General features: G+C 40.5%; 1 protein-coding gene across 2 annotated transcripts in view; it reads right to left on the bottom strand.

Moving 5' to 3' along the window:
* fibcd1b (fibrinogen C domain containing 1b) overlaps window positions 1-22,017 on the bottom strand; it is a 109,161-nt gene extending 87,144 nt beyond the window's left edge. Inside the window, exon 1 of one of the 2 annotated variants that reach the window (XM_063888872.1) lies at window positions 21,314-22,017. In XM_063888872.1, coding sequence (XP_063744942.1) covers window positions 21,314-21,361 — 48 coding nt within the window. In that variant the 5' untranslated portion in view covers window positions 21,362-22,017. The remainder of the gene's footprint in view (window positions 1-21,313) is intronic. The other variant, XM_063888873.1, reaches the window with a different exon arrangement.
* Window positions 22,018-24,485: the final 2,468 nt, after the last annotated feature.

Below are 24,485 nucleotides of genomic sequence, written 5' to 3'. Positions count from 1 at the left end.
AAGAAATATGAAGAGTTTTTCAAGAGGATAAGCTGGTGCCACTTCAGAGGACATTTGCTTCACAACAACAAAAAGTCCTGCTTTTCCGCTTCCATCAGACATCTAAAAATCAGACGGAAATAAAAATAACCTTATTTACATGTATGCTAAGTAACTTATTCACTAAGGTAGCTTCACAAAAATATCGAGCTAACTGTTCACTAATGGGTATGTGATTTTAAAGGGCCCCTATTGTGCAAAATGCACTTTTTGCTGTCTTATACATAAATATGTGTCCCCGGTGTTTAAGGAGACTCACAAAGTTTCAGAAAACACAACCCTTTCTCTTTTCCTCCTTACCCACACCTCTTAAAATGGGGTTGCAAACGAGCTGATCCAGATTTAATTCGGTTATGACATCATATCGGAAATGTGGGCTGGCTTTACATTGAACTCCTGACAACGTCCCCCCCACGTGACACCTGCCAACCTATCGTCCCCCATATACAGTTGGTGAGCTGAATCCCCTCCACAGCACCTCTGTGTGTCTGTGTGTTCAGCAGGATGTCTGCAGGAGGGACTTAGAGTTGTTGTATACATATAATGTCTCTGTTGTAGTGGTAAACTCTGAGAAGTGTTTCAGGAATAATGCTTGATGTGGTTTGGAACATATTATGGGGTTTAATCACGGCAGCGTTTAGCTGAGTATCTTCTCCCGGTAGAAAACTTTCTCAGAGGAGAGAGAGCTGCATGATGCTCCAAAGGGGCGTGGCCAGCTTCAGCTCAGCTCAAATTTAAAGAATCAGCACTTCAGGAACAGGGCTGAAATAGAGGGAGATGTGGCATGCTACAATTAGTGATCTGTTTAGTATTTTGAGCAAAACACTTCACAGACATGTTTTGTATAGATATGGCCTACAATATATGGTTCAAATATAGCATAACAGGAGACCTTTAAATCACTTAAGTCACTTATATACAAAGATATTCATAAAGGATTATGTATGTTAAACAACATTTTACAGTAACAGTTTGTGATAAATGCTTACCGTTTTGGAACATCTGTAACTTTGTTTAAGGTTGGTAGATGTTGTTGCTTGTTAGTTAGCTAATGTTAGCTGATAGCCTTTGTTAATTAGCTGTGTTTACTGCATAAGAACACTGAACAAAGTTGACAGTAGGAATGAGGATGGGATAACTTCAAATAGAAACTTGGAGAAAAAGCTGACAGTGTTAGTGTTTGCGTTACATTCAAAATCGTTCCACCTTCTTTTGGCATACAAGTCCTCCTTTTGAAAGAGACCAGGTGGTAAGGCAGGTTGACCACTTTGTTGCAGCAGGTGATTTGGTGTCAAGGCTTCAAGGTCATTAGGATCGCTGGAGACAGTCGTGTTGGACGACGATCATCGCTCCCACACACCTCCATGGTGGGATGCAGAGGGTGGGTTGGGGGGTGGGCATTGGTGACAGTTTGGAATGAGAGAAAACGGGACAGAGTAACACGGCGATTATCTCTCATATATATATATATATATATATTTTGTTTTGTTTTGTTTTGAAGACCTTAGTTAAGGCGGCAGGCATGCGTTGCTTAGGCGGCCGCCTAAGCTGTAAAGTGCTGGCAGGAAACCCTGGGTTTACTCTGACTTGATGGAAAATACCCTCAATGTCCGTCATTACAGCGATGGTCTCTTGGCAAAATCTCAGCAGAACACCTAGAAGGGTGTTTGAGAGGTCTGGGCCTTGCAGCAGCTCTTTGTTAAGAGAAGTGCACTTGAATGAGGCTGCATAGTCAAATAAGACTCTTATGGATTTCTTTCTTGGATGGTAGACACCATGATGTGCGATGTATCATACTCTTCCATCCTTTCCAGGCAGTTGGACCTTTAACACCTTTTCTGCTTAACCTTTGTCTATGACATCTGCCATAAATCCCTCATAATGGTTGTGAAAGGCGTTGTCTCTTTCAAATTTCTTCTTAAGATGGACAGTCTGTTGCTCTGCTATGTGGCGATTTTGTGGCATAGTTACATCTTCCTTCCAGAAAGGTAGCTGAAGGTGATAATGTCCATCTTTAAGAATTGCTGAGTTGGACGTTATGTTGAGGAACTTTTTATCTTCCACAGAGAATTCTGTTTTTGCACTGTGCTCTGGGAAGTCCATGTTATACTGCTTAAGCAGTAGGTCTTCCAAGTTGTCCATGACTATTCTGTTCACTGATATACGTGCTGCTTCCTGTTTGATTATGTGAACTGCTACTGCCAAGTGGACCATTGTCCACCCATCCAATAACAGTTTTTACTGCATAGGGCCCAGAGTGTAGGCTACTAATGAATTGCCATGGTTCCAATATCTTGGGGGCATTACACCTATGAGCAGTCCGACATTTGCAACAATACTTAGTAGGCATACTTCCTTCAAATAGGCCCATTCCTTAATGTCATCTTGTGAGGGAATTCTTTCTCTTGTTACAGGACTTTCACATTGGGTGTACATTTCTGGAAGTTCCATGAAAGTGGTGGACTCAAGACCACATACCTCCAGTCCGTTTATCTTGTAACTGCCTATGGGTTTCTCCTGTCCCATCGTTTCAAGAGAATCTGTGTCCTTTTTCCCCTGATATTGAGGTCTGACATAAGCTGCTCAGTGAGGAGTGTTGCAGAACTACCTCGATCCAAGAATTCATAGGTTTGTATAATTTTATTTCCTTTTGTGTGTTTGGTTTGTACAGGCAAGATGGCGAGGTTAACCTTGCTGCCGGCCCAAGAGTGGTCAATGCAGGTAAGAGAAACCATATTACTGTTCACAGTCTCCTAAATTTTTTATCCACCAGGATCTCTGGGAGAACAAACGATGTTTTCCTCCATCCTATGCAACAAACAAGGATGCCTTTTCTGACAGGTGCTGCAGGTAAGTCTCCGTTTGCAATCTCTATTCATGTGACCTCTCATAAGGCATCCAAAACAAAGACCCTTTGTCCAAAGAAGCCCCACCTTTTCCTGATGTGGCATTTTGCTGATCTTTTTGCATTCCTCCATTGAATGGTCACCTGAGCAGAACATGCATTTTTGTTATTAAACCAAAATTAATGTGCAGCTAAATCTAAATCCAGAAGATACAGTATGATGTGATAGTTGTTTGTCATGTCTGTTATCATGTGTTTTTGTACATCTATGATATGTTCATATGTGTGTGTTCAACATGTGTGTTCTTGTAGGGCTGCACGAATTGGAAAAAAAAATAACAACTTGAGATTATTTTAACTTATTTTGCAATTGCAATATGATTGACAACTTTGAAGGGAATGATCTTTTGTTGCATCATTATTCTAGAACAATTATGTTGATCCTAGTGTGAATTTTAAAAAGGATCTGTACAAGACAATTATTTTGTTAAGTCTTCAGTAAACAACTTGTAGGCTGGATTATCTCTGCAGCTCCACAATACTTTATATCAATATAATGTTTTAACACATATTAAGCCTTTAACAAATATTATGCTTCCTTTCATTTGAATATTGTACTGGTCCATTGTGATTTTGCAAACATTTTTAATGAATTGTGCAGCCTAAAAAGTGCCTTAGGTTGCAGAGTGTATTTCTGTATAAACTGTATCGCAGCAACAGAGGAGCAGTATTATTGAGAGTCCCTCGAGGGATTACACGATAATATATTCAAAATGGTGACAGATTAGATGTGTGGGGACTGGAAGAGTTGAGTAAAGTTAAACAAATGAGGGAAATCAAAGTGCTGGCAAACTTCTCAAAGCGACAAACTGCATTTGTTTCATGTGGACTAATCAACACATTTCCTCGATTTCTATGCAAATCCTAACACTATTCCACATGAGCCACGGAAAGCAAGTAAGAGCTGATTGCAAACATGTTAAAAATGTTATTAGAAAAAAAGTGTGGACGAATACACACATGAGGACTTAATTAATGCAGTTCCTCTGGAGTTAGCAGATTAAACCACTTCATTAGTGTCTGGAGAGACAACAGACAGGAGATGACAAAGGCAGAGCTTGGGGAGAGCGGAGCAGGGAGAAGAGAAAGAGCCTGCTTTGTTAGTGTTTCGAAAGAGACACTTTCAAGGCAGTAATTATGACACAGAAAGAATGTAATTATTTTTCCCAGAATGCCACAGGGCTCCGAGTGTCTCCTAATAGTGATGGGTGACAATCTAATAGACTTGAGATGTAAGTAGTGTATGGGGCTTAATTGGTGTTTAAACGTAAGTAGCTTGTCTGAACACATCCAGCTCTTTCCTAAATGTGCCGGCAGTGTCTCCACCCTGTGATCCTGCCTGGCATGATGTGACAAACTTGATCAGAGTAAAGCGGTGTCACCATGCATCTCAAACGACCTGACAGCTCGCAGTAATAAGCCGGAGGTAGCGTGAGTATTTTAAAAAGTGTCACGTTTCAAACTTCCCCTCGGGATCTTCTAAACTGTTCCATACAAAATCCACAATTAGAGCGAGAGGCTGGATCTGAATAGAGATTGCCACGGGGTGACTTGAGGATGTTTTGTTGCAGATTGAGTGTGTCTACACCATGAGAATGACATGAAAAACAGTAGATGACAAAAAAAATCACAGCTGTTTCCCCTGACATCATTCTAAAAAGTGGTTTTGAACGGTGGTTTTGGCATTTTCTGCTCTCCGAGATGGTAAATAGTGAAAAGGGGTCACTCAAAATCACTTTTTCGCACATAAACAAGAGTGACAGAATAAATGATTCACTCTAATGGGTAAACCACTTTGCACCTTGTTGCTTCTTTTCCCAGGGCAGTAGCGTGAACACAGCTTTATGGGAAATGAAGCTTTCTCTGTATAACTCCGGCGGGACAGCTGCAGTGATGAGTTAAAATGTCTGGTCTCCTAATGGAAGTCGTGAGAATAACCACAAAGGTTTTTCTTTTTTTTATCTCTCCTGTCAGCTCACATTTTCGCCAGCTCGCAGTCATTTCCTTTCCGTTCTACCCAGCCGAAACGTTGATACATGTGGCTCAGTATTTCTGATTGAAATCATAAATCCATTTTATCCATTTACAGATTTTCATTTTGTAAGATATATTATTGAAGAAAAAAGGGAGTATTGAAAGCTCAAAAACAGACAGTGGCATTTACACAAAGTGATGCAGCTGGTAGCATCGGATCTGAGCGGTTGTGTGGTAGCGCTCCATGCGACAGATGCTACTTTATTCGAATAAAACATGAAGGGCGGGGTTAACACCCTCAAATGCTCTGATCAGAGTTCGACCCATGAACCCAGCTCACAGCCAACTTCTAATTGTGACAAGTCACATATGGCGGATAATTATTCAGAATAATCTGTTGCCATGGTGACTGCTGACCCTGATGGCCAGTAATGCACCCTCTTCATGTCCCGCTCTGAGCTTTGAGGCATTTTTTTTGTTGCCCTCTCAAAGTGCTGCGGATTAGAGATGTACATTATCACTTTAATCTCCTCTTTAACCTCTTCAATCGGCCCCCGCAGTGAGGGGGGGGGGGGGAGCCACTCTGCTACATATGGCAGGGGATGGACGTATGTTTTACTGCACGAGTGTTTTTATGAAAGCCTAACACAAACAGGATTTCATTCCCTCAGTGGTGCGTGCTAATCCACTCCAATCCTCATCTCCATCAGCGCCCTTCAGTGTCTTTAAGTGTGTGCCCATGATATAAATACACCCGGCTACTATTGAGCTCCTACTAACTCCGACTCCCCCTCCGACAGTCTTCTTTTTCCAAATCGGATAAACAAGCTTTTCACTGTTGACATGTTTAAAATTGAAAACAAAATTTACAGTTGAGGCATTCTTCCAGATATGCCCCCAGAGCTGTGTGAGCATGAAATATGAAATTGCTCTGAGTCATAAGTGAGTGGCATCGGCATGATAATTTGTTTTCAATGATGAAAAAAAATAAAGTGACTTCAACAAATACCAAGTCAAAAAACCATTACAAAATGCACTAGGTAGAAATTACCACTCTAATATGGCAATCATTTCCTTCAGAAAGCTGATTGTTATCCATTAAAAGATGCTGTTGTATCCATGAATCACTGGTACATTTGAAAAAAGTGTCCGATGTTCAAGTGGATTATAACACAAACGTGACTCACACACTATATCAATAGTATCAACCAGCAAGATGGGAGGAAGGCTTAATGCACGGAGAAGAATGTCAGTTTGACAGGTTAGTTTACTGACAGAGTTGAATGGGAATCCGAGCCAATGCCATTTTGTGACCCCTGACCCCACCCCCCCACTCGCTACAGGCGGACAGCAGCTGTCATGCTCCACATACTGGAAGAACCACAGGCACAGCAAACACAACACCGACTATCTGAAATAAAAAAAAACACATTATCATCATTTTCTCTGCCCGGCTGCCTGATGAGAGACAGCGCGATGACCCCGAGGTGAACAATGTCAGCCTATCAAAACAAAGGTCAAAACACCCAGACCCATCCCCCTTTCCCCTCGCTCCTCCCCCTCACACTTCATCTCAAACCAGTCACTGTCCCCTCATCCTTCTCCCATACATCCTCTCCCCTTGACCGACCGGCCCCTCAGTGCTAAAGAGTTTCTCTCTTCATCTTCAACACATTTGCAATAAATCAATGTGAGCTGACGGGCTGTAGAAATACTGCAAGTCTGATTGATTTGTTATGTTAGCACATTACAGAAGCATGTGAGTGTCCTGCCAGTTCCCCATTCCCAGAGTGAGAGAATCTGAGAAATTAAAGAAAGACACTGTATGAACCAAAACACAGCTGAAGAACAATTATCCAGATGTGGCAGACATTACTGTTTTCCATTCAGGCTGCATGAGACAGATTTACTTCCTCCAAACCCTGGACATCACACTTCTTCATTTTCTTTTTTCAAATAAGTTTTCTCACACTCTCTGTAGTCCAGCTCCATCTCTTGCAAACTGCATCTATTAGTCATTGCATTGGGAAGGGAGATTTGACTAAAGGTGGCAGACAAATGGCTAAGACTGTGCTGTTCTGACAGGCTTGTTATAATACCAGGCCTACTTAGAATGGAACTAGAAGTACCTGATTGATCTGACAACACACCTCGAGAAAATTCCACTTAAGATGTCCAATGGAAAGTAAAAGGGTAAGTTTGTCATAAAGAAAAAAGGGGAGTGTAAGCTTTATTTTAACTGTTGCTCTCGGTGTGATTTTACTAAATATCTCACTGGCTGAAAATGATTCCAGGAACACAAGGATGCACAGATGGAGGGATGATCATGAGCCTGGTTGTAACGACATTAATGAAACCTGGCAGTGAATGGGAGCTCATATTCATATGCATATCATGATGCGATAATATTGCCAAGGATGGAGGTGAAACTGTATATGTGATGATATTCATAAATGTGAAAGCTCCAGTTATGACTGTAGTGTGATTAAATCTGTACTTATGTCAGCCATGAAAGAGGACATATGGTGCTCAATTTTGATTCATATTTGTATTTTGTGCCTCTACTGGGACGTCCCTATGCTTTAATGTTCAAAAAGCTATTTATTTTTCTCATACTGCCTGTGCTGCAGCACCTCCTTTCACTATCGGTTTCATGTCCCGTTCCTTAGCCTATCAGATACAAGGTGTTGAAGCACTAACCAATAGATGTGCGAGTGTTTCAGGCACCGTAAACTTTGATACATTTCCCTTTTTACGAAACATCTTTATAAATACAAGTGCTATCAGGACGTTACAAAGCAGTTAGTGGTTCATATTAAGTACAAAAAACTTCAAAATGTTGACATGAATGAAAGTCATACAATTCATACATACATTTTCAAAAGCTAATACTAGCTTGTTAGCTGCATTCACATTAGCTTTAGCTACATTAGCACAAGTAGCAAGGCAGTACATAGCATGTGGGAGAGCAACTTTGGGATTTTAGCATTTGCAGACCATTTTCAGCTTGGTTTTTTTTTGTAGAAAAATATTGTATAAGGGCGCTGGCGTAATTTCCGGTCCAAATTACAGCCACACTCACTTTCCAGCAAAAATAATGTATTAGAGGAAAAAATGATAGTTTCTTCATGTCTTTAAAGCTGCTGAGTCATATATTGCACTTCAAACAACAAATAAGTGTGATGTAACAGTTTCTTTACTTCCTCTACAGAAACAAGGAGAGTAAGAGAAACGATGTAATTCAGAAATTTCAGTTTCAGTGTAAGCCTGCTGCCTGCTGCCTGCCACTCCGGACATCCATCCCCTATTTATTCTCCGTAAAAACAAAGCTGTCACTGCTGTCTGACGCTCTATTCGACACAATTTTCATATTTCTGGAGTAATTATACAGTTTTTGACAAACAGAAATATTGTTTTCGGCATCAATTTAAAAAACCTACTGGGAAAATCAGCATGTTGGTATGAGGACGCATTACCCTTGTTACCAAGTTTAGACAAAACCCTGATTCACATGCACAAAAACCTATACAACACACTATAGGAAAAGCTTAATTAGCCTTTCCTCGCCTTGAATTCCTTCGATAAAACTAGGTAATAAAACAATGTTGGGATTATATGTCTTATATACTCCACCAGTTTATAATGTCTTTCTTCCTTCCTATTTAGGCTTTACTGTATACTGAATCTTGACCCACTTCCTATATTGCAAGCCATTGTTTTAGACACTGCTTCTGGAAAGCATCTTAGCCAAGAAGCAAATGATCTTTGTAATTTCTTGGCTTCTTCAAATCTAATCTGACACCTCCATGTTAGAGACACGTTTATCCCAACCAAGTATGAGGGAACAGGAAATACTGTTATTATACAGTGTGTACTTGTTATTTATTAATTTTACCCCCTTAACATATAGGCTTGGATACAAAAAAAAAAGAGATGGAAGTCAATGGAAAGCTCTTCAGAATTGACAAATCTTCAATCAACTTCAACTGCTAACTGCTCCTTCATACTTTCACTCAGAAACCTCATTCAAACATTAAAATGTTACAAATCCTTCAGAAATTATTCAGATTAGATCACTTTTAAACCAGATTTAGACTTTTTGAAAATATATCACTTTGTTTGGAGCTTGGTGAAGAGGCCTTTTTCTGATTTGAACATTATTCCCTATTGTCCAAATATTTGCTTTCTTCCACATTATAGCCAGCCCTTCAGCTCAGTGTAAACCTTTCAGCATACACTATACACACACCGCTATTTCTTTAGGAATTGCATTCTCTGGTTGTTTATGATATGCAGTATACAACAGTACAACAGTTAAGAGAAAAATATATCTAATAAGTGAAATTGTTGCCTGCAAGTTCCCCATTTAGCTTCCACTTTTTGCCCAGTTGGCACACTCCACTTTAAATATTACCTGTGGTTGCTTTTGCTGTAATGTGCTACATTAACTAAAGGGTCTGTGTGTGCATATGTGCCATGTTCCGTGTGTCTGCTTGCACTGAGGTATCTGTATGCACGAGTGTTTGTTTCTCTGAGGAATATGTCCTGTTCTCCACAGTTCCACAGCATCAGCAGAAACTACTGGTCTGCAGTACGCTACATTCCATATCCAATCTCATTCAGAATTAAGTATTGCGGAGAAGTGCAGAATTTCAACAGAGGAAACATGGCGGTGAAGAGTTTCACCAGAGGAAACATGGCAAATCAACTATTGTGAATGTGTGAGATTCCACAGGAGCCAAAGCAAGGAGGTGGAAACTGCATAGAAATGTGATGCAACTTGAAACGTGCAAAAAAAACAACACATTTCTCTCTCTTTCTAATGAAAAAACCGTCACTGCTTACAGTTTGATAAGCCTGCTTTCATATCAAATGGGCCAGGAACAATAAAACTTTCTCCCCAATGATATAATAAATCCATGTGGGCTCAAGATGGTATTTTCATTTCAATATCAATCCATCGCCTGAATTTTTTTGATTGATTTAACATTTGAATAATTTAAACGGGAGGGTTTTGGAACAACAACAAGCCACGGGAGTGAGTCCTATTCCTCATTTATTCAAATGTGCCACTTTCCCTCAGCACATCTGAATAATGGCACACAGTCTGCCAGATTGAATTTTTGATGATGAATAAATAATGTATGTTGGTGGATAAGTATGTTAATATATTAGCCATGAGTTTGTCATAACTGTTTAATAGGAGAGCTGCAATAAATACATCTGTGTCTCTTTGTGCCTCCCTCTCTGCCTGTCGGAATATCATTCAATTTTTTATCTCCAAATGCTTTTTCTTACTTATACCTGCCACAGAGCCTCTTTCATGGTTTTTTTCCAGCATTTAAAAGAAGAATTGTACTTGTTATTTTATCTGGTGAAGGATCTCAACAGTCACATGTTTGGATTATTAAAAGCAAAGCACCTGTCTGCGAAGCTTAAAATATATCCTGTCAAAACGATGCAGCCATTTAGGTTTATTTGGCATCGGATAAGAAGGCAATCTTGAATATTTGTTTGCATCCAATTCAAGGATCAAGAATTCTATTTAATAGGGACAACAAGGATTGCTGAGCCCTCATCCTTCATGCTGCTATTAACCTTGAGACACCTGATGGTGCATGGCCCATAATGATGCCATAATGTTTCCAGCGTTGGCTTAAGCAAGTCATTAGTAGGTATATATATGAAGTCAGTTTGCTAAGTAAATGACTCAATTTGGCGCAGAGGAAAACCAATAATGTGATTTCCCTGAGACTAAGAGAGAGTAAGAGAGCGCCCCTGCTCAATCAGCGGCACATTGTCAGTTTAACACGGAGATAAAGGGCCCTCTGTATTCTAGCAGGGAAACAGATGCAGCGCATAGCATCACTGTTTTAGCAATCAGCTCGGGCTAAATTAAACATTAAGCGCATAAAGGGATGCCGATGGCGACAGAGAGCGGTATAAATGATAAGTTACGAGATGTTGTTGAGAGTGGTTTCAAGAATTTATAAACTCTTAAGACTCTCTAGCTCTGAGTAACTCAACAACAAAACTGTGCTGCAAGGAAGGGAAGGGAACCCCTTTACGCAGCCAATGGGCAAAGAAAAGGAAATGATACAAATGAAATTGCATATAGGAGCAATATTACTTAAGCACAATGTCAGAACATTTATTTGGACATTGTTGGTAAGGCGTGGAAAAGAGTCAAACTGTCCTGCAGTGAACTTCCTCTTTTCCCGTCGAGTTGCAAAATGTTCTGCTCTACAGCTCTGAAAAAAATTAAGAGACCACTTCAGCGTTATCAGTTTCTTTGGTTTTACTATTTATAGATATGTCTTTGAGTTAAATTCATTTGTATTATTTTGATTGTATTCTATAAACTACTGACAACATTTCTCGGTTTTGGAATTCCACAGACACTGGAATGGCTGCCACACATATAGAGATAAATATTTAAGAAAACAATTGGAGTGGTCTCTTCCTTTTTGTCCGGGGCTGTATATTGTATATACTAAGTGTCAAAAATGATGTGTTATCTATAGGTACAATTATATTTGTAGCACAAGGTTTTCTTCATGGTCAAGGGGAAGTTGGAACAAATGGGAATCCCAAGATGTCAGATGGTTGGGTTATGGAGTTAATAGGGATGTTGCCACATTAAGACACCTTGAACAGGGCCTAAAGGGATTGTGGAAGGTCATATTTGAACTGTTTAATGGATAATGTTTAAAAAGGTGTTTCCCCTACATCTCCCCCCATACACACACCTAAAACAAATCAAAGCAGCTCCAGTTTTGTTGCGTATTCGTACAAATGCTGAAAGTTATATTTAGTTTGATTTACAGCATAAACTGGGCCTGAGAGTACCTGCAGCCAACTCTGATCCTGTGATATGTTAATCTATATTACAAAGACTTTGATCCAGCTTGAAATACAAGAGGAATCCTGCTGCAGAAAAATGTGAATATTGTGTTGAGGCACATTTTGGCGTTATATTCGTTTGTTTGCTCTTGCCCAACATTGTTCTTGCGTTCTTTGCATGTCTTTTCCGTGTGTGTATAAGGAGTTGAATCAAGTTTGCCAAATATAATGTGGAATATATAAGAAAACAATTATCTTTGGGAAGCTCACTGACATTCTCTGCAGAACAGCCAATTTGACTGATTGTGCATTTCAATGGTTTATGTTGAGTTAAAAGTGCATTCTCATCCTCTCCCCTGTAATATTCTTCTGCTCCAGATGCGATGGGCAGCGTAGATTGATTGCTTGATTAAACTTCTCCATTTATCATAAATTATTCACTGGATTTTCAGAGTCTAATTAATTCCCATATTATTTACTGTTCCGTCTGCAGTGGAAGTCAGACACGTAACCCATCACAAAAGGGGAACTTCTCTTGTGTGTGCGTACGTGATTTGTTGTGCTTGCATGATTGCTGATTAATGATGCGCAGAGAGAACAAAGAGAGGGACAGCCGTGGGAAGTGAAAAACAGGCCTCTCATCTCATATCTCTGTTTGATCCAAAATTGTTGCGCCACACAAACAGAGCTCTTTAACTCTTCGATTGAGACCGCCACGAAGAAATTGGGACACTTCTCACTGCAAATATGGAGATGGAGCCCTATCTGTCAGTGGAATGGGCCGGGTTAGTTGTCCATCAAAATGACTAACCTTCCACTCTCATCCCTTACTCTGCCTAATTTCCAGCCCACTCTTTTCCCTCCACCTGCACACCTCTCATCTGCCTCTCACTGGTGATTTTAAATGCATTTTTAATGATGATTTAGCAGGGAAGTGAGTGATAAATTTCAGAATGGCCATATCGCAGTCTTCCAGGGTAAAATAATGGGGTGAATATACACATTTATCTTTCCTCTGGAGTGTGTTTTTTTTTCCTCCACACCTTAATGACCCTTCCTTGGCACACACTCACAAACACGCACAAGGGGCAAAATCCTGCAGATGGAAATCTAATGCCCCCGCCTGCCTCGTCTCCCCCTCTCTCACACTTTTAGCTCTTCTACTGTGAAACCTTGCACATCAGGTCAGCTTGCTGACACATCTGTCAATACATACCCTGGGAGGGATAACCTTGCCCCGCGGTATCTTTCTAATGTTCCTCTTCAGCACTGTTTTCTTCAAATCCAGTCAAAGGCACAAATAAGAAAATCATCAGTGAGCACGATGTACGATAAATGCTCGCCCACACACAAGTACAAACATATTAATACATGTGAGCGTTACCCACACACATGTTCACACACAAAATCAACACAATTACCAAGACTCACGGATGGATTAAGTGCAATTACTTTCTATTGCAGCTGTTGTGATGGATGCTAAAGAGCCCTGGGTGATGCTTAGGGGCTTCAGTGATGAGACCTGCAACTGTAAGATTTCTTCCCTCCAACAGTAGGAGGGACTGTGAGAACAGTCCTTTTTTGGAGGTATGTGGGATTTTGAGCAGCTGGAATAAATGTGCGTCATCTTGCAAAAGGTACATGTGCCCGCAGCCAGCCTTCTGCCTGCTCAACACTGATCTGGGACCTATTATGATTCATGCTTTCCAGCCCTCCTGTGTCCTTTCTACTTTACTCTGGGTTACTCGTTTTATTGCTCTACTCAGGCTCTGCTTTTTTTTCAACACCTGTTTTCATTCTTGCTCCTCTTTTTCCTCTCCCAAGGTCTTTTGGCCACCTTGCAGCTCCTGATATCTGATATTAAAATGTCCTGTCCCTCGGTGTCAGCAAGAAGAGATATAGACAGGAGGAAAATGAGGAAAAAAAGCATAGAAGAGCATTGAGGGTCAGATGAGAGAGGCAGATAGAGGAGCAAAAAGCACATGGGACAGCTGCCATCATGTATAACCTTTAGACGAGTAAAGCCGCTTGTTTCACGGGGCTACTGTGCCTGCATGTCTACAGCTGTAAACCTAAAAAAAAAACAACACGCAGCTCCATAGATGCACTAAATCACTTCCCATGCAAAAGCACTCTTCATTTACGTAACAACCTGACAGTAATGGCTCGTTACCTCTTTGATCCACCAACACACACACTCCTCTCACACATTCATACCTTTTTTTTCTTCTTCTAACAATAGGCCAACACTGCAGCGAAACCACTTAGGTTTTTATCCCACAATACAACTATACAAAGCCTATAGAGCACACAGTGTCCAAAGCTAAAAGAGACGATAAAGTTATGCAAACGATAATGATCAAAAGGAGAGAGGTGATTAAAAAGGAATTTCTTTGGGAGGTGAAGGTGCCCACTGGCAGATTAAAAAGCACACCGCAACATTAAAGCTTTGAAATGCTTTAGGGTGCATGCCAATAGAAAAGGCAGTATTGTTATGAAGAGCAGTACAAAGTAAAATCAATGAGGGATTGTTGTTTTTTCTGATAAATTGAATAACTCTGCCTTCACTCGCACCCACAAAAGGAACAATGGATTGATGCGATCACACAACAACATGCACAAACACAAACTGCGAGGCGACTTGACCTAATTGGATCAACTTCTTTTAACAGCGACTTGCTCTACAGATACATTCACAATATTTATACAGTCGAACAAAAATCCCTGCAATGCTGTCAAGCTGTCAGATTCCACGTGTTAAAAACTATTCACAATACAAGTCTATTCGCAAAAGTGTTTACATATGTGCATACGAAGGCACTGAGAAAGAAAGTTTATGTAAATAAAAGAGTGACCTTTTTCACATGCTGAACTTGGGATTTGTTCAGAGGTGGAATAAGTACTCAAGTAAAAATAAAAGTACCAGAGTGTAGAAATATCCTATTACAAATAAAAGTTCTGCAATCAAAATGTTACTTATTAGAATATACTGGTACCAAAAGTAAAGTAAAGTATTTCACATCATTAATCCAAATGTGCAAAGTAAATGAAGATATTTAATAAATATAAAGGTGGAGTAAAAGTAAAATGTTAACTTCTGAATTGTAGTGGAGAAGAAGAACAAAGTAGCAACATCTTCAAATATTCAAGTAGAATACATGTACCTCAAAACTATACTTAAGTAAATGTACTTTGTTACTTTACACCACTGGGTTTGTACATATCGATGCGTCTGCCAGCTGTGTGTTCTGGTAAGTGATCTGACAAATGGATGAAGCCCTTTTGGCGCGCGGGATGAGGGTTGTTAGAGTTGCACTGCTGCCATAGCAGGACCCCCTACAGGGAAATCACAGGCCCACTGAACCAGGGAAGTCTCCCGGCTTCGCTCTGCTCCAGTCCACCCTGCCTCCTCCACCTCCAGCCAGCTCAGCAGCTTCATTAGATTCAACAAGGATCCCCAGAAAACCAGCCAGCCAATCATCTTGACTACAGAGCTACAGGCTTTTCCTCTTCACTAATGGTTCCACTGTGAACCAAAAGTTATCTCACATTTTAGTTGAACCAAGCCTTAAAAAATATCTTTCATACTACAAGTTAGCTGTACAATCTGAGAAAATAAAAGTTATTAAAAAAACAAGTCTGAGCTTACATGAAATAAATATAAAAGTTGCAGTATTACAATCATTATAGCTGCCATATTTTTTTTAATCAACATACCTGCCTAAAGAAAAAAAGTTGGCTTTGGTTGATTTTGTTAGGTATAATTAGGGCTGCACCAGTTGGAAAATTACTAATTGCCTAATATTGCATTGCCACCATGAATCATATTATGGGAAGGATTTATAATGTTGCAAAGAATAATAATTATTTGTAGGTTACAGTGCAAAAATATTTAATTCAAAATGGTATTTAATATCTAACAAATATTGTGCTTCCTGCATTGTGGATATTGCCCTACGCCATATTGTGATCACTTTTATTAATTGTGCAGCTCTAATGAAATCATGAACATGTTCTCTATTATAATTAATTAACGTTAATTCCTTGTGTTGGCGAAAGAGCAAAAACAAATATTGGCTGTGGTGTACAGCTCTGGAAAAAATCAAGAAACCACTCTCGAATTTTCTTAAATCTCAATCTCTACATGTATGGCAGCCATTCCAGTGTCTTTTGAATTCCAACACAGAGACACTCAGTCAGTGGTTTATAGAATAAAATAAAATAACAGTCATTCAACTCAAACACATACCTATAAATAGTAAAACCAGAGACATTGATAATGCTGCAGTGGTTTAAATGTTTTCCATAGTATGTTCATAGTTGGTATGCTGGTTTCTGTCCATTTCAAGTTTTCCAAAGGATGAGGAAACTGGTTTTACTGTCTTTTATGAGTTATCTATAAATCTGGACCTCCAAATTTAAGACCTGTTCTCGAGTCTGTGAAGCTCGCCGTAGCCTAAAGGTGCCATAGAATGGAAAACTGTATTTCCCTTGGCATAGTTGAATAAGGAGAGTTCGGTACATTGAACTGACATACCGTGAACCTCAAACACCATTGTTTCCTCCTTCACATGCAAATCATGAATATGCATATCACAGCGGTAAAACAGGAAAATTACAACAACCCCTGTGTGTGATGTCACACACGGTATTCCAGCCCCAACATTTGCATACACCAGCTGCTGGAAACACTAACGGTAACACTTACCACTCCGTAACGATGCTCTCCAATCTCCGACCAACTGGCTGTTCTTCAAATTCATCGGTTTCCTCCTCCGATAAAGGCTCAAACATGTAAGGTTGGATGCCGATAGCCTCCATGCTTCATCTCTCACAGTTTAGCGAACTTCACTTACTTCTCTGGGCTCTGAGGCAGCCATGGAGTGCTCCTTGTAAACCGGCCAATCAGAGCAGAGCTCGTCATAGTTATTTAAATGAGCCCCCAAATAACGCCATTCAGCTTGTTTCATTCTAGGACCAAATCATAGAGTTGTAAATGGGCCTGTAAAACCACATCTGGACATTTTTTGGATCAACCAAAGTTATATACCTTCTTTGTAGACATCAGAGAACAATCTAAAAGACCAGGTAGATGCTTTCTATGGCACCTTTAAGCAGAGTGAAGTGCTTCAGTCTGATACCAAAAACCCTTCCAGTTGCAACTTACCAGCAATTTATCATTCACTTAGTGGCTATACTATAAAGCAGTTTCTGAAAGATACAAAGCCACTTTGAAAATCATGGTTATATTTGATTACTTTTGAGCAATGTCAAGTATACCACTTGGGTATTATGCACCTCATAAATCAAAGCAAGAAAAGTGGTCATTTTTTTCTTTAGAGCACAAGTCAACTTTTCCAAATGGTAAAAAGAACATCCTCCAAATCAAACAACTTCAGAATTCCATTTGATTATTTTCAATGATGTATTTATTACAATAAATACATTTAAAGATGAATTATTATTCATGAATGAATGAGCATTATTGTTTTCAACTTTTTATAGATATTGCGATGATGTCGTGATTTATTTTGGCCCTGATAATTATCTAGGGAAAATCTGCATTTATACAATCTTGTTCAATTTATAAGAGATAATCCAAATTTCTATTGAAATATTGGTCATAAAAACAGCATTCTGATATTGTTAATGACCTGTTCGGCTCCTAATTATAAGATATTAAGGAAGATGTATGCATGGAGGGTGATCAAGACCTCTCTTTGCTGCCTGATATGGCACAGTTACCACATGCGGGGGCGAGGATATTAGAGTGAGTTAGTGCAGAATGATAAATCCTGGCAGAGAGGGTCGTGTGTGTGAGCCATGGCTGTCATGCAAGCCTGATATCATTTCAGAGCTGGGTCGCTGCCGAGTGTTTTTGATAGATGTGGGTCTGCAGTGTGTTTGCGTGTGTGTGTGTGTGTGTGTGTGTGTGTGTGTGTGTGTGTGTATGTGTGTGTGTGTGTGTGTGCGTGCGTGCGTGCGTGCGACTGTTTGCAGTCAGGCTAAGGGCGGCAGTGGTCTAGTCTGTAGTGACTTGGACTCTGGACTGAAGGTCCACTGGTTCTAGTCCCAATCAGAACAAGGAAGACGGAGTGTGGACTGATACTGGAGAGGAGCCAGATCACCTCCTGGGCCACTGATGAGGTACCCTTGAGCAACCGCTCAACTGTTCCCTGGCGCTGGCTACACTGGCTGCCTCTCGGCTCTGGATCCTGTCGTTGCATGTGCATTTGTCCATATAAATGTGTTTGAATTGTAGGTGAATATACAACGGTGTGTGCGTGTGTGTGTGTAAAACTGAATTTCCCTTTCGGGGGATTAATACAAGGTCCATCTTTTTTTCTTTAACCATCATGCTTTTTACAGCTTTGTGTTGAATGTGAGAGATACATAAACATCCTGTCTATAGTTGGTGATTTGATAACTTATCGATATTTATTTTTCTATAGAAATGCAAGTTAACGTCTCTGACTGCTTTAAATAAAACAACATAATTCAATGTGATTATTAGTAACAATATTATTTTTTTAGCACAATAAACAAAGCTGAACTTGACTGATAGCATTATTGTGTTTACTTTTCTGTAGATATTGCAATAATATCATGAAATATTGTGGCCCTGGTTATGGTCTAGTGAGGAGCTGATGTCATACAATTTTGTTTAAGTTATAAAGGATAATCCAAATTTAAATGGGAATCTTGTTCAGGCTAGCCTTCGTGCCTTTTTGCAGCTTTGTGTCGAATATGTTGGAGATACATCCTCACTATAGTTACTGAATAACATATTGATGTGCTTTTGTGTCTTTGATACGTTTGTTATGTTCATGGTTTAGAAAAGTAGCTTGGGTAATAAAAATCCCCCAAAAATGTCTGCAAAATATTTATCACTTTAGTTAAATGTGTGCATTTTAATGTGCTAGCTCAAGAGGCACAGCAGATGCTCTCATATACAAACAGTCCTCTCAGTGCTTTGGAAAGTTTCAAGTTCTCAGAGTGGTATTGATTGCCTCCAATCTGAGTGGGCAACCCAATTGGGCCTCACTGACTTCTGTGTGTGTGTGTGTGTGTGTGTGTGTGTGTGTGTGTGTGTGTGTGTGTGTGTGTGTGTGTGTGTGTGTGTGTGTGTGTGTGTGTGTGTGTGTGTGTGTGTGTGTGTGTGTGTGACACTGTATATTGCTACCATGGAAACAGCAATAACAAATGCACATAAGAAATCTAGGATAACCCCAAAAAATAAAAATCAGTATTGGTGTTTTTAAAGCACAACATGTTATCCTGGTGTTTGTGTTTCTTCAATAGCATACAAATAAATCCAGAACACTCTCAGAGAAATAAAAGTGTATCAATCAATTCAATGAAAACTTAATGAGAAGATGTTTTCCCCTCATATTGATATTGGCATGCATCACTGTGACTTATCTCAGCTTTATTTCAGTAGAGAAACTCTGGAGGGATGTTACAGTCTCTACTCTCATACTGTAAAAACAAGGTGGCCATTTTGTTTCTTACAAACATCTCATTTCTATTTACACAAGTCAAGAGCACATCTGACCAGGCAGCCTCGCTCTTTGCTGTGTTTATCAAGTGAATTAAGTTCAAGGTTGATTTTAAGCTGCACTTGATCTGTGTAATCTGTGTTTTACTCTAACTGGCCCCCATCTGAATAAAAAAAAGGCTGTGAGTGACAGCACACCTACAGCAGCAAGTCAAATATGCAGAGTAACCAGACAAATACTGGGCTTTGTTTTGTAATATCAAAATAAACAAGAGACCGCAAGAGCTCTCTATTACCCAAGCCCCTCCCCGCTGGGTCTGAAATGACTGTGTCAATAGCACCAAGGCTGGAGATAAAGGTTTGGTGTTACTACTCAAGATTACAGAGAGAGACAGGCTGACACACAGAGCGGGGAACGAGTATTTATGTGTCTGTGTGTGATAGCAAAATAACAAGTGCAGGGGAAGGAGAGAGATAGATGTAGGGAGGAGAGGGACAGATAGCAGCATTAGCCAGCCCCATTTCCCCCACCCTCTCATCTCATCCAACACCCCCCACCCCCCTACCCCACTGATGCTGTCTGATCCGGAGTGTTGGGGTTGTGGGACATGCTTTGCATTTTCATCCTCGAGGCTTACCATTCAGCATATTAAAGCTTCATTTAGTCATTCCAGGCTTTTTTTTTTTTCCTTCAAGAACACAGAAATGAATAAGTCTCATCGGGTATCATTCGGAGATATTTTTTTCCTAAGCTAGTTTGCTGCTCTTAGAAAGAAATTCCAGTAGGAGAGGACATGCAATCAACCAATTTAAATCTCTGAACAATTTGCTATATACATGACTTTTAAGTGGATATAGAAGGGGATTATATACAAAAGGTTGATGGAATCTTCTTCATTGATCAGCACCACCAACTACAGCCTTGTATTAATAGACAGTTATAGCTTAAAGAGGACTAATGACATTTACTGAAGCATATGACATGAAGCCACATACTGGCTGACACCTGTCAAGCTTTGTACAGTACATACCAGCCCATAAGCATTTTCCATGTCAATTTATAGCTTCTGATTGACGTTCACATTTCCATTTGATTAGTTTGAAATGTATGGATGTATGGATTGATTTGCTAAGTGAAAAAAGGGTGGGAAGTACTGTACAACTCCTGATACCTTTTTTCCATCATAGGTAAATTAATTTGGACCAAAAGTGTAAGGTTTGTTAGCCACACATGTCTAATGCCATTTGCTTTTCCTGTGTGTGACAAAATATTTAGCAATGGCTCAGAGGAAGTTCTCACATCAGTGTTTTTCATTTTTGAGTAATGTCGCATAATAGCTAAATCCATCCTCATCAGGTAAGGGGATAGGAGGGGTGAATCATGCCTTTCCAAAAAGGCGCCAGGCTCTCTCACTGCCCCGAAATCTGATTCCGTGTTCCACGGGAGCCCTCTCTCCCTCATGGGCTGTCAATAGCCCTCCACTGACCTTGTGAAACATTGACTATTCCCCAAAGTGAGCTTGCCTGGCTGAAACACAACACAGGTCCACTCCTGTCTCAGTCCATCCGAGGGGAGACTACAGCCTGGAGAGATCTGGAGTGCTAATATCAATTGAAGGGATGCCTGTGTGTTTCAGCACTAAAAACAACACAAATATGATGATGGGAGACATTCAAACAGTACAGAACAGGCGTGCGAGGAGGGGAATATTTAGTGAAGAGGCGGAAAAAGATGCGCAAACAACTATCATCCTTTGCACATGAATCTGCTAGTCAATTCGTCTCCAAAGTAGCATAAGTAACACGTTGTGTCCGCTTAACACAAGTATAGCCAGAGGGACAGTGTGATCTGCGGGTTGGTTTGGACATTATGACAAGAACACAAGTGCCAGTGCCCGGGGAGTGGAGGAAAGCTCCTGGGCAGATCCAGTTTCTACAGTGCAGAGATTCACCCGTGAGCCACATTATCAAACTCGGGGTGGTAACACTGCGCCAAAAACAGATGCACCACTCCTCATAAGCCCATAGCGCAACAGTAGGTAGTGTGAACGTACCTGGTTTTTATGCCGAGTCCCATCTTCGAGTTCTGAAGAGCTGTTCATGATTCCCCATTGGTCATTTACCACATACTACGGAGAATCTGCGCATCAGAGCCGCCTGTTTGTTCCAGGCGAAACAGAATAAACACGCTCCTTTTTAAGTCTTTACCTGTGATTCAGACTACTCCATGGAAAAAATGGGGTATTAAATTAGGAAAAAATAAGGGAGGCACAACTACTTCTGCGGCTCAGCATCCGCACATATCGCCCAAATTACGCACCAAAAATTCCCCCCGAGAGTCTCCTGGTTATCTGGCCGTTATTCCAATTAAAAAATAATGGAAAGCAGTGTTCACAGGCTCCAGGGTTTGTAATATGACTCACAATCGCGCCACAATTATGCTGGATTTAAGAAAAAACAAAAAAAATCAACCCCAAAATGATCCCGAAAGAAACTCGCAGTCCTTTTACTCCACAAAAAGAAACCGAGAAAAATCTTCTCAGATTGCAAAGTGCAACCTGACCTTTTAGTCCATCCACTCCCGCTTCCAGGGGACTTTAGAACGCCAGGTTAGGGTCCAGAACAGGTAACTCGAGGATGGGATAGCAGCCGCGTTCCTTTTCCTGCTTTATTTAGGAGTCTCCGAGTCCGAGGGGAAACAGCCTCCCTTATTTGCGCCAGACTGCTCTGGCTGGTGTTGCACAGAGTTGCCTTTGACGAAGCTGGTGCTGGAAGGGAAAGATTTGCGAGCTCCGCTAGTGTGCCGCACGGGGCGCTCAGTTCCTCCGACTGTCAATCAGCGCGTCCCAGCGGTGCGCACGCCGCGCTCCAAGGCAGCATTCCCTCCCTTTGCCGTCCTCCTCAGCTGCTGCTGCACCACCCCGCCTGCTGCTCCGCTCTCAATGCACCGCGGACCTTCTTGTTCCACTGCAACTCAAGCGGGAGCACATTGATGTTGCATGTGTAGACTGCACAGACGGTGTAATGGGTTAATGTAACATAATCCCTGACAGCAGATTGCTGATAAAATCCTGCTGCAGGAAGGAAAACCTGTGCAGATCTCTTAAAGCTTTCAACACGTTCCACATAGTGTCTCCCCACATTGTGTGCTTACCAGATAAGGTTTAGTGATTATCTCGAAGTCAGAATGACAGTGTGACAACCCCAAACACTTGTGAGTTGAGGGACAGCTTTTGGAAATGAAGCTATACTTCCTTAGTAGTTTAAAGCAGAGCAACGTCAGTATAAGTAAGATAAACGTACAGATCCATAAACGTATTTATTATTTAGCCTTTCTATATTGTATTGCACACAATCCAACTGAAAACCACGAGACCTTTCCAAGCACAAGTCAGCCCTGAGATCATTGTATGTTATGGGCAAAAACTGCAAAAGAGCTGTGCGGGATATACAGGAGACACTCTGAACATATCACAGCGCATGATTGAAAAATAATGAGCAACAATAGGCTAATGAAAGTAGGAAGATGCACCAAGCTAATTTAGAGTCTTGGGTCTCTGATTTCCAAACAGGAAACGCTCTCACTGTATTAAACCACTGATTAGTATAAAGGGTTATCACAGGGCACTTGAAGAACCCAGCTGGGTTAACATGAGAGCTCTTATGTTTGAACTCCAGATTAATCAACAGGTTCCTTCAGAAATCAATTCCCTCATGGACAGTTTTCAGTGAGCGGTGTTGACAGGAAGCACAGCAGCACACAATTACCCCCATCCCCCCTCTTATACACGGTCATTACTGTCAATAATGTGGTCCAACAGAATGGTCACGTTTTTGCTCAGCTAAATAACAGATAATGAGAGATCTGATCATTGGTGCAGGGTCGGAGGCATGTGTAAGGTTATTGATCCCTGTGATAAACCTGTACTCACCAGTAGGAGGGGGGGAATGCAAAATAGGGTCACTGCTGCACAATGTGAGTTGTCAGCAGGTCTTACATCCCCACGTGGGATGAGGGTATGTAAATAAGGGGAGTACTTTGTCATGGATGACAGGATCTGGAAAAAATAGCAAGTTAAATGTTATGATATACTGCATAACCTTTTTTTGTGTTCTGGGACTTTATCTTTTGCTTAAACATTTGAATACTTGTGTTGTGAATCATTGTTAGTAACCCCCTTATGGGCACAGGGGGTAAATGGGTGTCTATTATTCATAAGGTCCTTGGTTTGATCCCAACCCTCCGCAGTCAACATGTTGAAGAGTCCTTGTCAAACTCATATTGCTGCTGTATGTCTGTGGTATTTAAGTGTATGAAGGTCGCTTTGGATAAAAGTGTCATCTATATGACATGTATTGTCATGTAACCATGCACCTCTGTCGTATTAATACTGCTAAAGGTATTATTTGAAGCATTTATCTGTTAAGTATAATGTTTAATAGTGCATAAGCAACACTTTAAGTCAAATTAAAGGATAACATTACCCCTTTCTGCCATTTTAACACAATTTGATTAGCTAAGAAAATGTGTTTTATCAGTAATGACAGGGTTGGGTTTGATCAGATTTGATTGACAGCAGTGGGACAATATAAAGGAACAACCCTGTCTGTTACCTATCAACTCTATCTCCATTTAAGGGAAGTTAAACTAAGACCATGAAACATTGAAAACGTGTTAAAACAAATGTTGAATACGAAAACTTTCATAAAAGACGTTGGAGCTTAATCCTGATTGGACCAGGGAAGTGATATCTGTTGTGTCTCGTCAAAAATGTTAGTCGTGTCAAATTTCTTGTTTGGGTCCTCATGCCCCAGGTCTATGGTTGGTCATGTTTTATTTAGTCATTTTTATCTTGTCTCCCACTTCCTGTTTTGTTTTGGTACTCAGCTTCTGTGTCTCGTTCCAGCTCTCTTGACTCCCTGTTACCTCGTGTTTAAATAGTCCTGTCTCCCCCTGTCTTGTGCCAGTTTGTTTTGTCCTGTCTGTGAGTCAGTAACCAGCGTACCAGCATTGTGTTTATTAATCCTCCATGTAAGAGTTCTTGTTTTTGCATTTTTGGGAAATAAAGTATTTTTTAATACTTTAACTCTGTCTCCTGGGGTCGTGCATTTGAGTCCTACTACCTTGTGTTTAAAGTTTGTGACAATATCACATGTTTCAAACTGAGCTCCACCTACTTCCCAATAGTAAAAGTTGCACAAAAATAAAGAGATTTACTACCATTT

The sequence above is a fragment of the Eleginops maclovinus genome, chromosome 8 (assembly GCF_036324505.1).
Source record: "Eleginops maclovinus isolate JMC-PN-2008 ecotype Puerto Natales chromosome 8, JC_Emac_rtc_rv5, whole genome shotgun sequence".
Classification (NCBI taxonomy): Eukaryota; Metazoa; Chordata; class Actinopteri; order Perciformes; family Eleginopidae; genus Eleginops; species Eleginops maclovinus.
The sequence above is the reverse complement of the archived record's forward strand: the minus strand, read 5'-3'. Positions and strand labels throughout refer to the sequence as shown.